The sequence below is a fragment of the Drosophila rhopaloa genome, unplaced genomic scaffold, assembly GCF_018152115.1.
Source record: "Drosophila rhopaloa isolate 14029-0021.01 unplaced genomic scaffold, ASM1815211v1 contig_115, whole genome shotgun sequence".
Lineage (NCBI taxonomy): Eukaryota > Metazoa > Arthropoda > Insecta > Diptera > Drosophilidae > Drosophila > Drosophila rhopaloa.
The window spans coordinates 3,483,651-3,499,078 of record NW_025334990.1 but is presented as its reverse complement, the minus strand read 5'-3'; the positions used below and the strand labels follow the sequence as shown (position 1 = coordinate 3,499,078).

The following is a 15,428-nucleotide window of genomic DNA, read 5'->3' as shown; positions in this document are numbered from 1 at the left end:
AAAATGTTCTAAACAATAATGGTTTTTAATGTATGTTTATGGTAAGCAAGGTGCAAGTATAAAACCAAAGAAGATTAATACCCGGTTTCTCAAACCCTAACATTTAATTATTCGGAGGATAAATATATTAACGGTGTAGAAATCGATTTTGGTTTTCCCGCCCAAACTTTAATGTACTCTTCTCACTGCCTCTAGTTTCCTATCGAGTTAAAGAGTTTAAAGAATTGATTTAGCCATATTTGGACCGCCATTTGGCATTTCGCTTGCAACAGCTCTCTTAGTGGTTAGAAAGTGACCGGTCAATAGACCAAAAATATCCAAAATATTCCATTATTCCATAATAAATTTGACAAAACCGGCAAAAACTTAACTACATTTTACTTCACGTTGTTCACATTATTCTATGCTAAACCTATGCAAAAAAAACGGAATTTGGCTCTTAGCTCGATAACCATCCAACATAGACCCAACCTAAGATAATATTAAAAACATATCGCCTATTTATCGCTGCTTACTCCACCTTACTGGCCAATAATAGTATGGACAATAAAACGTGCCTTAAGCTATTGACAAAATGGAGAAAACGTGAGCCAGTTCTTAATCCTAGCCTGCATTTATGTGATTTTAGGTCCTTATCCTGTTGAAAGCATTGGTTTGGACATTAGTTGCATGGTCCTTTTGCGAAAGGGCCAAAGTGCAAATCCTGGTAAAATAATTTGCGGTTGACGAAGCCACAGATCGTTAATGAAACCTGAATTTCAGCTTATGGTTGGATACGGACTGCAATTCCTTCTATGCTCGAGCGCCCCAAGCAGGGCAATAACGATAATTGGGACTTCAATGACCGAATGATTATAATATTCAGTTGGCAGACTCAATTGCCTGCCTAATATGTTCATAGTTCGGCCAAGACGGTACTCCTGGTAAAATGTCAATACGTTCGTATCGAAGGAGATATATGTATATATGCAAACATCGATTGTGTTTTCATATCTTGCTTTTCAAGCAGGTGAATCTTTGCAGTTTCCCATTCAGTTAGTTATTTCCTAAGTTTGTCATCGGGGGAAATTGAATATTTTATCTACGGATATTAAGTGCCAGAGATGCAGCCTCAGTTGCCGAGTTCTGAGACTTCTCGCAGTGCTCGATAAAATGTTTGCCATTTAATTTTTATTTGACCCTTTGATTGGCTGGGTCAGGAATAATTTAGCCATTTGCGCCCAAGTAAACAAAACAAAACTCAACAATGCCAACGGCAGGAGCAGGAAAATCTCAGGCCTCGCCAACGGATGTTCACTTTTGGCCACTAAAAGTTCTCGTTTCCACCTCTGCCTCGGGCCGTCATTTTATTTCGTTTCATGTTTTATTCACCACTTCCGCCGGAAATAGACATACGGTAGTGTGTGTGTGTGTGTGTGTTGGCCTAAACATTTGTCTCGTTTGGCAATCCGATGGATGGATGGCATGGATTTTTTTGAGGGGCAACTGCCATTTGGGCAGCCCAACAAAGTCGAAACTGTTTTCGCAAACAAATCCCACATAAATGCTCAATTTATAACAGACCGGAAGTTAAACTTAATCAAGCGTACTTTTTGGCTTATTGTTTAGTTTTCCCCGGCTCCCCCCACGTATTTACTTAACATATTTTATTGCGATACTTCTCTCTGTTTTCTCTCTATTTTTCCGGGGATTACACGGGGATTTTGTGTGCCCAAATGCTCCGGCATATCATCATCCATTCGCCGTGTGTGCCCCGAAATCCCAGCTCCCTGCCATTTGCAGCATTTATTCATACTCGAACTCTATTGTCGCAGGTTTATTCCGATTCGTTCATTTCATATTTCGTTTGATAAATCTACGCCATCAAACATGGAATTTTTGTCTTCTGAATAGTTAAAACGTTTGTAGGCATCAAACTGAAACGGTTTTACCATGGATTTGCATACTCATCGGAGCAACTGTACTTTTTAAGGATTGTGTGAAATTCATAAGTTATTTATGTGTGCTTTTGTTTGTAGCTTCCATTTAATAATTGAAAAAGTTCACAAAAGTTGCATAAGGCAGTTTTAAATTGTTTTGAGGCAATTGTACTTTTTGTTTTTATATTTCACACTTCATCAATATTTTTCTGAATAGCTAGAAGTTTAGTTCAATGGCTTTAGTCTGCACAAATTTGATTCAAAAATATGTTTAATACCTAAATAAATGCCTTTTAACGTCATAGTCTTTACTGTACAAAGCAAATACATTGTGAGTTTAATAATCAAAAACGTTTATTAAAGTTGTATAAAGGAATTTAAAATTGACTGACTGTTTTGACTTTATGTTCGTACTTTATCATTAATTGCAAAATTCATTCGCTGCACTATTTTAAAGGTAATTTAATGCTTATAAACATGAATCTTTCGTGTTTACTAAAGCATTGAGGCATTTGCATCCAATACGTTGGCAACGTATCCAATTGCATTTCAATTTATATTTATTGAGTTTAATATTTTCACCAAAATAAGTAAATGAAAAATATATCATAGTTGTTCAGCCTTTAAATAATTTATTTTGTATATTTTGCAAAGTAACCAATGCCTTTGTTCGCCTAAAATTTCCTTAGTTACCTGTGTAATAGACTCTTATTTAATTATCCCGAAAACATTTGCATATTTTGCAACCGGCACTCTCGAATCGAATTCAATTGTCAAGGAATTAACCCTATGTAGAAGTCGGTGGGCGGATGCTCCTGTTGAGTTTCCTGCTGGGCGGGTCTGTCTTGTCTCCCCATTTGGCATTGTTTGTTTTCCTTCACCCGAGAAGGGATAAACGAACGCCTGGGCAAACAAATGCGGGTGGGATGAAGGTGGGCAAAGGTGGCCAAAGGTGAATAGAAGCTTAAATGTGGGCGCACTCTGAATTTGCCATTGCATTCGATAATTGCATGCTGTTGAATCAATGAAACCACTCCTGCGGGAGTCGGGCGAATAATGTACGGTCCTGCTCTCGGTCTCAAGCGGATTGAATTCCCCTCTATGTCGGCTCAATTAGGATCTTATTGTTGTTTTGCCAATATGAGATAATGCAGTGAGAAAATAGACGCTTTGGAATTAAGCAATAACAGCTCGAAGTTCAAAAGAAAGGACTTGTTTCTTCATTTGAAAACATACGGTGGAGTTTATCGTATATCTATACTCAATATAATAGGGTCTTCCAAATTTTATAAAAATTAATACCTATTTTTGACATCGTAAAAATAACTATAATTCAATTTTTACATAAGCGTATATGTTGAAAAAAGGAAGAATCGATTTCGCTTTAATTGAAGTCCCGCTCTAATTTTATTTCATTAGCAAATAATTTCTCTCAGTGAAGACTTAGAAATGCGGGACTAATTGAAGTGGGAAGTGCCTATCCCTCAATCCTCACTCCGAGCAATAAATGCCAACTGCTTACATACATATGTATTCCGTTCGGTTTGATTATTCCGGCTTCTTCTTTTGACAAAATTCTACCCAAATTAAGCTATGGAAAGATGAAGTTACACCCGCTGCTGATGAACAAGTGCTCCTGCTACGGTCATGTGCTGCAGCGATCGATGCTGGTCCCCAGGCTGAGTGCCATCTCCTCGAGACACAACCTGAATGCTCCTCTCCAGGTGCGCAATAGTTTCCAGAGTCTGCGACAAAATGCGCCGCAGGGTGAAGCTTCTAAAGAGCAGCAGGACGAGGACAGAAAACTGAACATCGAGCTGGATTTTTTCGTCGCCAAAGACGAGCCCCAGCCGATGTCCCTGGCCTCGATGATTTACTTTTACAGTCCACTGAGTCGTCTGACCACCAAATTGGCTCTGCTCCGGCTGAAGTTTCTCTGGGATTGGGAGTTCTCCGAGAGCCACTTCATGGAGAACTCACGCCAGGCGGCCGCCGTTTTCACCGACTTTGTGAGGCGTCGTCGGAATCGGAATGTGGAGCGATGCAGTACGCCCATGGGCTTCAAGCAGGTCAAGCACGATCTGCTGGACGATCCGCCTGACTGGAGGCTGAATCTCATGCGCTTCGAGAAGATCCACTTCCGGAGGGCCATTCCCCTGAAGGTGCAACTGCTGCGTCATTACGATCATAGGTTCGCTTTCCTGGATGTGATCTTTGTGGCCCTGCGGCGATCCAACGATTTCCGGACGCCATCGGAACTCCGAGAGATGACAGAACTGTTGAAGCAGTATGTAGATCCCTCGCAGCTGCGAGTGCCACACCCACTGATCTTCGCCGAGGTCTTTATGCGCTTCAGACGCGACTATTCCGTGGAGCCCATCAGAATGGGCAATGTGCACCAAAACAATCGGTGCATGGGCCAGTGGCTGATCTCCACCTACAAGGTGGTCCGCTTCGACATCCTCAACGACCATCCCCTCTTCGACATTCCCCAGTTCGAGGAGTGGATGCCACCGATTATGCCCAGGATGGGCCGCACCATTGAATAAAATCCGTTTCGCATTAAGGTCATTTTAATAGCTCAATTACTTGGAAATATATGCGCGTGCTGTAATATTTTGGTATGATATTGTAAAATTATAGGCCCAACTCGTAAAATGTAATAAAAGTATTAAGAAATTTTGTTTGATTTATAAAGTTAAGATTTAGAATTAAATTACAACTATAATATTTTTTTATGGATGAAATTTTTAGTAGATATAGTATTTATACCCGTTACTCGTAGAGTAAAAGGGTATATTGTATTCGTGCAAAAGTATGTAACAGCTAGAAGGAAGAGTTTCCGACCCTATAAAGTATATATATTCTTGATCAGGGTCACTAGGCGAGTCGATATAGCCATGTCCGTCTGTCCGTCTGTCTGTCTGTCCGTCTGTCCGTCTGTCCGTCTGTCCGTCTGTCCGTCTGTCTGTCCGTCTGTCTGTCCGTCCGTATGAACGCTGAGATCTCGGAAACTATAAAGTCTATAAGATTGGCATTTTGCATGCAGATTCTAGGAGTTCCTACGCAGCGCAAGTTTGTTTCAAAAAGGTGCCACGCCCCCTTTAACGCCCAAAATCGCTTATATACGATTTTAAAAATTTAAATATTTCGGAAAAGTAAAAATGCAGTTTTATTGTGTTTATCAATACCTATCGAAACGTAGAAGAACTTTTTCAAATCGGACCATTCGTTAAAAAGTTATGCGTGATCAAAGTTTCTATCTCCATCTCCCTCGCACTCCCTTTACCTGAGTAACGGGTATCTGATAGTCGGGGCACCCGACTATAGCGTTCTCTCTTGTTTTATTTTTCGAATTTTTATACCCGTTACTCGTAGAGTAAAAGGGTATATTGTATTCGTGCAAAAGTATGTAACAGGTAGAAGGAAGCGTTTCCGACCCTATAAAGTAGATATATTCTTGTTCAGGATCACTAGCCGAGTCGATCTAGCCATGTCCGTCTGTCCGTCTCTCCGTCTGTCTGTCCGTATGAACGCTGAGATCTCGGAAACTATAAAAGCTAGAAGATTGGCATTTTGCATTCTAACGCCCAAAAACCCATTAAACGCTTAAGCCTGGCTTGCGCCTACATTTCCGCCTTTCATGGCCCTTGGTACCAATGTCTTGGGGTAGATGGCGCAATACAATAGCATATTTCTCTCTTGTTTATATTTCGAATTTAACAAAACCCAATTTTTCGCGTATACTTCAACAGCAATCTAAGATGACACATTTGTTAACAAAACGGAAACGTAAATGAATTTTTTCGTAGCCAGATTATAATTTATTATAAAAAAAATTAACTTTCGATCTTCGCGCTTTTCCCTTTTTGTGTAATCTTAAATTTTTTTCTTTTGGTATAATTCAAAGGTCGATATGGGCCTTCACAACTTTGGTTGCCCCGAGAAAAACCTGATTAGGAAACCTACCATGCTTTCCCACGCAAACATTGTCATAAATTTGTAATTAACATTTGTCCCCCTGTCATTGGCAAGATTCATGGGCGAAGTAGTGCCGATATTGCCATTTTCAGTGGGAAATCTTTTTCCGCCAGCTTCCAGGAAAGGGGCTACAGGTGGAACTCACTCACCTGGTCGCTTATCGGAACACGTTCCAGTGCTAGCCTGTCAATAAGTTGAATTTAGTATGCGCGTGAGTCCAAAAACCACAGATTGCAAGTTGCATCTGGTGGTGAAGGGCAAAAGTAAAGGCGATGGGGCATGGGTGTTGGGAAAAGGGCTTGGAAAACCCTTGCTCCTCTTCTTTATGGCAATCTTGGACTCCGACTTGGCGCGATATGCTCCGGCACTTTGCGGGTGTGGCTTGTGTTGCTGCCACTTGCCACATTTCACTTGCCGCTGCACTCAAATTTAAAGCGTGCAATTTTATGCTTTTAATTTTCCGCTCAATAAAATCCTGTGGCTTTGGCTCTCACAAATTACACTGTTGGGAGCCATTCGCATCTGCTCCTCGCCTCCCTTTCTTTTGGTCCTTTCGTCATTACGATGCAATAATGAATTTCTGCAACATTTGCTGCGAGGTTATTGTCCCTTAATCAAAAGTGCTGGAATTCCTAGGAAATCCCTTGGCGTGCATTCAGTTGAAATAAATCCCTATTTAATGATTTTCTAATTTCTTTGGGTAGTTAAATTGGATTAGCTTTCAAAAGATATCGACGTTAAAATCTCTAAAGAACCAGCTTATTGAACTACAAAATATACAATCTTTTTCAAAGTTATTTTCAATAAGCAACTGGGAAAAACAATTACTGAGGGAGCTTTTAACTTAAAGACTTTAAATTATTTTTGGAAATAGCTCTGTCACGTAAGCGGCGAAAACAAAGGCACCGAAGCAAGCAGTTAAAAAGTTTCTCGACACAAACAAAACTTGGCAAGGATATGGAGACTGTGACGACCGAAAGACACCCTATCCTTCGAGGAAAGCGAAGCAAGGGAGCAAACTCCTTGACTCAGTGGAAATACTATACTATATAGGGCAGAGACTACTGGCTTGGCACATACTTCAGCTTCAACTGGAGTAAAGCTCCTCACCCAAGCACTTGCTGGAGCAATGACAATTTTGTTTTCAACTAGGGACATTGACCGTAATGGGCAACAAAACAAATGACGGTGCCATTGACAGGACAGTTAAAAAGGGAGCTAAGGAGCGATGGAGATGGGAACTATATCCTGCGATGACAATGACTTTTTAAATTGTTTCATGAATGTGTCAGTTTTGGTCAGAAAGTTTACTAGCGTTACTAGCGCAGATGCAGGAAAATAAATGGGAAAAGATTCTGCCAGAGAAAGAGATAGAGAAAATTGTGTATGGAGTGCAATGGCGGGGGAGGGGGGGAGGTTATACAGCGATCCACTTGGTTAACATCATCATTATCGTGGGCATGACGATTACACGATATCGCTACGTGATAATGAGCATGAACAGGCGAAATCAGACTTTATGACTTCATTTGCCACCCACACAGCCACCGCCTCCCCCCGCACTTGCCACCCACCCACACCCACACCCACATTTCTATATGTATGAACAAGCGACTCAAATTGCAGGTGTGGCAACCACACCGCAGACTCCCAGCAGCAACACCTGCGACTTCAAGCGAAAACCCACCAACAGTGTTACCTACCTAGCTCTTTTCTGGCCAAGTTGTAAGTATTTTAAATATTTGACAAATAACCATATAAATTAGCCAAATCATAGTTTTGTTTACTTAAAATATGTATAATGCAAGTAAAAGTAAACTTTAAAGAAAAATGTAAAAAAACAAAGTTTTGAATCACCTTTTAGTTTGTTTGACTTAACTAATAAACTAATTAATGTTGGCAGTTTGAAAATGTTTCTTTTTAATTTGATATGAAATTCATAAATCGTTAGAATAAACAATATTTACATTTGCGAACCACGGTGTTTATGTCAATTTTTATAAATGTGCAATATGCGCACGCTAAAACACTGAAAAATTTATTAAAATAAACTTTTTGAAGAAAACCACTAGGAACATTTTAAGTTCTGAGCACTAAACTTTTATATCTAGAAAAATTTGCAAGACTTTCTTATCTAAATAATCACTTTAAGATGCAATAATAGATTTTAACTAAATTTTTAAAATTATGATAAATATAAGGGGTCTGCATAAAAGTGAAGATTGTCACTTAAGAAAAAAAATGAATAGGAAAATGTTTAAGTATTTTAAATTAGTCTCAGCTGTTTTAAGCTATTTTAAGTAATCTGCAACACTGGCCATCAGCAAGCCGTGTCAGTTAACGGGACGATGGGCTAAAGTGCATTTGATGCTGCCGCCACACCACCCACAACCCACCGCCCATCAGAAAGTGGGTGGCGTCCAAACATCGACATGACGACACCGTATAGCAGACACAATTAAATAGACATTCGCCGGCTTTGATAGCGCCATTTGGACGGGTGGTGCCAGGTGTTCCGGTGGGTGGATGTGGATGTGGGTGGCAAAGGTGTTCGTTCGAGTGGGTGGCTGTTGGGGAAAGCCATTTGTGTGCCCATGAAGAGAGCTTTGTATGCACAAAACTTTATGCATGACATTCCAGTGCAGTCAGCTCGCTAAATCAAATTGTTGCTTATCCCGCGAAATCTTAACAATTTTTCATGATTTCTTTCGGAAATTTCATTTGGAAAACTAATTCACAAGCGAGCATTCTTTTAAGGGAACCCAAACATGCAACTCAACTAAAATTCAAATTGATAAAGCACATTGAAATGAGAGAAGTAAACAATTTGGCATGCAAATTGGGGAAACATGCACTTCATGGCTGACTGCACTGCGAGGGCAGTTCCTGTAAATTTAGATAGCAGCCTGATTTATTAACAAGATTATGGAAATTACATTCAAGAGCTTTACAATCGGTAATTCCGGTTTAATTTAATGGCGTTTTTGTGTACTTACATACTTAATTTTATTTTATTTGTTTTAAGAACAAATTCATTGAAAACTTTTCACTTTTAAGTAGCAAAATTTAAAAGACGTTGTGGAAACACCTTTAAAAATCTGAAGTTAGTTTCAAAATGTAAAATTATTACACATTGCTTTTTTATTTACAACATGGAGTAATATGCTTTAATTATAAGGGAAAAATAATATTTATGATCATTTAAATAATTAAAATTGAGTAAGCGTGAGAAATTTTTCAGAATAAATTCAACTTTTGGATTATTATAAAGAATCAAAAATCAAGCCATGATAAAAACATATTTGTTTTTACCGCTTTTTTTGAGTTGCACTGTCAATAATAATTAATAAATAATATTTTACAATTTGGATGAAATTATATCATTTAAAAATTAAGTACTTAGCTAAAATTACTTTAGGATCTGAATTCCTTTATCTTATTTACTGATTTAACCTTCTGATAAAGACATCAGTGAATAAAATGTTTTTATTAATCATTGCCTAAAACAAAAGTTATCACCGACAAACTTTATAATTACCCTCCGACGGCAATGGCTTTTTACACATATGCAGTGAATAAGGGTACTTGCATTTTCCGAGTGCCATCCAAAGGGAATATCTCCCACTTTCTCCACCCCCCCTTTCACATTAATGCGTATGCATAAAACTTTTGCAGCACATGACTGGGGATAAGTATGGAAAATATTTAAAAGAAAAGTTTCGACTTGGAAAAACACTTGAACAGCTGACAACGATGACGACATCGGGGGCGGAAAATGGGGGAAAAGCTGGCGCCAGCTCCCGAGCAAATAATTTCAAATTTCACGCTAAAAACATTGCAAACATTTCAGTTTTTTTTTAATGCTATATTTAAGACTGCAACTGGTTTAAAACATTTTTAATGAGCACTTCAATGGCTGCCGAGGGAGCGGCAAGAAATTTATTTTACTTTACCCCAGTTGCTGATGAAAAATTACTTTCATTTTAATTAGGAACTGCATCAAAGAGCAAAGTAGAAGAGAGTGTGTGCGAAAAGACGAAAAATTAAATTAAAAACACTTTTGTGCATTTAAGCAAATAAAGAGAGCGCGTCGCACACATGGTGGAAAATCCCCCCACCCCTCGCAGGTGGGTGGGATTTTCTCGCCTTTGGTTTTGTGTGTGTGGGCGTTGTACGTGCCGAGCGGAGTTTTATTTTTTAATTAAGCTGTTTACATTTAGTCGTAATGTCCTTGCAGCGTCCCTTTATGGCAAGCGCGGTTTTTGTCGCCTTACCTGCCACCCACTTTCACCTCGCGAACCACCCACCCACTCACCCACAATTGCAGTGGCCGCACCTTTGTGGGTCAAGTGAGCAGCCAAGTTCTTGCAGCTGTCGGCAGCACAATTAAAAATGTGCAAACTTGCATTATTAAAATAAAGAATTTCATTTCGCCTGACACTTTCCTAAGCGGTTTTGCCCAAAGAGACAAGAAAACTTGCGAAAACCCTCGGAAAACGGAGCGTGTCCAGTGCTGGAAAATTGTTTCAACCAGCTGCCAGATAAATGGCAGACCATTTGTAATTCTCAAACGTTCCAGGCAATCTTCACACAATTTGATTAATGCCTAGGGGATAAAATACCCCTCCTAAATGCAGCTAAATGTTGCACAACCTTTGTGCAAATAAGCAATAACAAATATTAATGAAATTGAGCAGGGAAAGTCAATTAATGGCCACGTTTTTGGTTAATTAAAGTCGTGGAGATATTTACATGTGTGTACGTGTATGTGGGAACATCGACCTATCGGCATGACGTACACAATTCAATTAATTAAAATGTTTTACCTCTGCCGGCACTTCACATTTTTCCCCCACGGTAATTGGCCTCAGGTGCGACAGTTGGTAATTAAAGCAAAAGCAAAAAATTAGCTACGTAACAAAAAAATGTTTAATTATGTAATAGCAAATATCGATAGCACATTGTCATGACAATTTGGCGACTACCAACACTGAAAGCGACGCAATTATTTTATTTGCCAACACGAGCTTGAAGAAATCATTATCTACTGGACTTAATCTTCATCATTAAAGGGTGAGTTACCATACATATAATAAATCCGATGAAGTTGCCTTGCAATGTGATTTCTAGCCTGATGGACATTAAAAGCATTCGACGCAGGTGCTTTTTTGCTATTAGCTTCATTACGAACACACTTTTGTTACCCGTTCTCCCGGTAACTTCCTCAATTGAGGGAAAATGTCGCTGCTTTGATTGAATGGGATGGAATTCCAAGGGGAGCTAAAGCTCTTTCTGTTCCTCATCAGAAATGGACAAAGCCGAGCTGCTGCAAATGTGGCAAAAAGCCTTGGCCCAAAACGCAAACCAGTGCAAACAAAGCAATGTGGCAGCCACATTAGCAGCTCTTCTGGTCATTACCACTTTTCGTTGTTTTCCACGGAGATGGACGCGTGCCTGTTTGTTGGTCAACAACAATCAAAGTGCATTTCGCATTGTTTGACGACGTAAAAGCAAAGGAAGGGGAAATCACGTTAAATGAAAAGAGGCGAAATGCACCGTCACGTTTTATGTGATTCAAAGTCATTTAAAATGTGGCTAGGGGTCGGTTTTACCCCCTATCTCATAATGTTTAAGCCCACAGCTATCTTTTATTTATATTTATAGCTACCGATATAGGAGAATGATTTTATTCAATAAGAAAGATAATTTTTGAATTAATATACATCAGAATTACATTAAAAGAAGGTTTGGAAATAAAATAAAAAAAAACCCTTTTAAGATCCAAAATTGGGAAATACATTTTTGTTATATATTTTCTCTTCACTTGTAACTTTTATTTACATTTACTCAAGGCATAAAGAAACTTGTTTTTTTATATAAGAGTGCAAATGCTATAAAATTTTATTTTAAACTGATAAAAAAAGACGTAGAAAGTACTTTTAAACGCTGGCTGAGCAATTGTTTCCGCGTTATTTTTCAAATTCAGTTTTCGAAATTGTCTTTAGTTTACATCGATCTAATACGCAATCTTTATTTATTTCCCACAGATTATGACGCCCGATGGATTTAGCCGAGGACTTAAGGCCCAAAAAATATTTTCCGTTTTTAGGAATGGAAGTGGTGATTTGTTATTCTACATCAAGTTCATGGGCCAACCAGAGTTGGAGCTAGTCCCAGCGTCGGTGGCAAGGAGTGAAATTCCGCACATGGTAATAGAGTTCTACCTGGAACGTCTATCCTATCCCCCGAAAAAGAAACACCGAAAGAGGCATGCGAGTTAGGAATGATTATTAATTAAATTCAATTATATACCACTCTAAACGATGTGTTGGGTCCTTTATCGGTCGGGCGGAGTTTTCTTTTCGCGCTCTGCCGCTCAAATCGATCATGAAAATTTACGAGACTGCCGGCCATAAAAGCCAAGCAGGGAAAACTAATTAGGCAGATATCAAATTCGGATTAATGGCTCTCAAAGTGCCATAAAATTCTGGGGTGCAACAATTAGGATAGGGAAGTTGATGTGGATCTCCGGATATGTGAGTGTTGCCAATTGCCTTGGAATGCTGGCAAATATGTTGTGTCAACCATAAAATCCAACTCGACTGCTTTCGTTACTTTGGCCATGAAAACCAATGCAAAGTCGTTAAAACCTACAAGAAGTTCTTCCCCCTCATGATGTCGATACCAAAAGAGATGATGGAAAAGTTTGAGAGGCTGCCAAGTTTGTTTTATGGCCCCGCTTTGGGAATTACTTTCCATTTAAAAAATTTTAATCTCGCGAAAAAATAAGTTGACGCTGCATTTCATTTGCCCTCATGTGGTGGCCCATCTAATGGACTTTATTCTACTTAGGCACAAAGTTTATAATTTAATGAATCATCGTAAAAATTGTAAACTTTTTTTACAACAACGTAGTGAGGAAGTTTAAATAGTTTGCTAGTCTAGCTTGTGTTTGACTTTGATTTTGGCGGACTGCCGAGCTGTCAGAACAACTTTACCTGATATGCAACTTGCGCGCAAAAGTTTTGTAGCCGCTATTTTTAACCCTGCTTTCTTCTTCATGGTCAACAAAAAAATTTAAGTTATTTTACAATAAATAAATTACAATTGGTATGATTGTGTTCCTTGTTTTAAGTTTTAAGTGATTTAATAACGCTTTACCAGAAAATAGTAACTAGAAAGTGTGTCAACCAAACAAATACATTTTTATAAAAATTAAATTGTTTAAAGGGAATTATAATATAAAGGTGGTCCTTTTAATGCGTATAAAAACTTTATATATTACATATTTTTTCATCATTAAAAATTATTTTTTTTTTGTGATCATCTCTGGAGAGTCTGGACTAGCAAATGGATTCGACAAGCTAATCCGTTTTGCGGGCCTTTTTCAATTAAAATAAATTAAATGCAAATGTCAAAACTGTTTTCGGGGAATCCCCCGCGCCTTTTCGCTCCCTCAATTAGACGCTCTGTCAAATTTCGCGCACGGCTTTGACAGGTTCGCGGGACAGATGATGAACTACAAATTGGACGGCGGTGGTTGGGTGGTTTGGTGGTGCGGTGGTGCGGCGATTCTGTGGGTGGGTTGCTTATGATGCCCCATTCATCGCTGCATGGGAAAGTTTTCCGTAATTCCGGGACCAAGTCTTGTTGGGCGCCTTAAGCAAGCTTAAAAGTTGCTGGCAACAAAGTTGAGGGCTGAGTTGGGCGGACAATAAGCAGTAAAACAACGGATTTGAAGGATTTTAAAACAATAATGCTAAGCGGCAAAAGTAAATAAAACGAAAGTGAAATAAAATATTCGTTGCCAAAAGTCCGTAAAACGGTTTTTGCTTACGTGCCTTAGTTGAATTTTATTTGAGAATTCTCAAAAGAGTTTTGTTTTTGTAAATCGAGAGCTTAAAAAGAACTCTTTCAAAAGATTCGGGGAGTATTCTTAGGCTTGTCAACAAGGTGGTTTATTTTTTATTTTTCAAGAAAGTTGTGTAAGTGGATTGAGAGAAAAGTTATTCATTGTTCATTCAGTTACTTGGCGAGGAGGCAGGAAACTGAATATATTTGATCCCTTTTAAACAATCAGTTTTGATAGTAAATTTAGCTGTTACATATTTTTTTACCAACTTTTTTCTTGATTAACTTAAAGGATTCTTTATCATCTAGGTAAATATTTGTTTATTTATTACATTTGCTTAAATGTTGTATCCCAATACCGTACAATTACATATCTACTTACAATAATTAATATCTACTTATATTAAAAATAGAAAAACTTACTATTGTAACAGCTCATTTGTTACTTTAAAACTACAACTTAGAGCCAGACACAATTCCTTGGATGTCAGAATATTAAATGTAATCCCTTTCTCCTCCATCACTGCAATAATTTGCAGCCGGAAAGCTGAAGTTAGCCCAAATCTCTCACTCGCTCTTGACTTGGCGTCATCTTAGTCATTAAAACAGGTTCAGACTAAGTAATTTGCCAGCCACTTCAGGCAAAAACAGAAAAGGAAGGGATTGGGGAGATACTTCCACGCTGCTGCCTTAGTTAGTTGCCCTCTAATAAACTGGCAGCGGAAATTTTTAACAAGTTGTTGCCAGTGCACAAAACTGGGCTGTAATTAACGCGGGACAGATGCCGCGAAAGGGGGGAAAGCGGGGAAAGGGGAGACAGGATGAGGGGCAGGAGTTGGTGGAGTTGCCTCGTCTGGGATAGACGAGATTTTGCATATCAGATTGCTGCCTCGGCTCCAGTTTGGCCCTGCCTTGTGATTTAATAACCAGCCCTGGCAGTCAAAACTATCCAACAACGGCAACGAAGGGCAAATGCTATCTATAGTAGTCGAATCATTAAATACACTAGCTCAATTGTAATACAATTAAACAATTAAATAAGTATAACTTTGTTCATTTAACCATATTAAGGGCAATTAACCGATATTTTTTGTGGCTTCACCTAAATTACATTATTAATCTAAAACCGTAAACAATTAATTAACAGATATTTTTGTAATAATTAAGTTTATGAACCCCAATAAAAAGTGAAGTAGAAAACTTAAATTATGGGCCTATATTTGGAGACTATATTTTAATAAATCTAGAACTATATTTTCTTGATAGTTTGTTAAAGCAAAGACCAATATAATATATTATATTGGTCTTTGGTTAAAGGGTATATGGATAGTCTTTAATATGGTAAAGAATAACTTACTCAGAGATAATATTAAATACAATTTATGAAAGAAGAATAACAATTTATAATGTTTTTTATTTTTTCTTGAATAAAACAAGATGTCAACTTTTAATCAAGAAAAGCAGAAAAGCAGAAAATTATGTACTTTCGGTAGGGTATGACAGCTGTGTGTGCTTTGCTTAAAAATAAAGCCCAGCCAACTCGGCTCTAGTTACCCTCCACTTTCCTTCCCTGATTTTCTCTCGCCCCCTGCAGTTTCCATTGGGGAGAGGGGCAGGGAATGTAAACTGCAATCGAAAGCGCGTGCAAAAATGAAATGTGCCAATGTGGCGGATGGG

The 15,428-nt window shown here is 38.5% G+C and overlaps 1 protein-coding gene across 1 annotated transcript; it reads left to right on the top strand.

Annotated features, from left to right (window-relative positions):
- The first annotated feature begins 3,447 nt into the window (after window positions 1-3,447).
- On the top strand, window positions 3,448-4,649 carry LOC108049564. The gene is given in 2 exon segments (XM_017130782.2): window positions 3,448-3,686; window positions 3,805-4,649. Coding segments are annotated over 2 exon segments (903 nt in total). The 3' UTR covers window positions 4,469-4,649.
- Window positions 4,650-15,428: the final 10,779 nt, after the last annotated feature.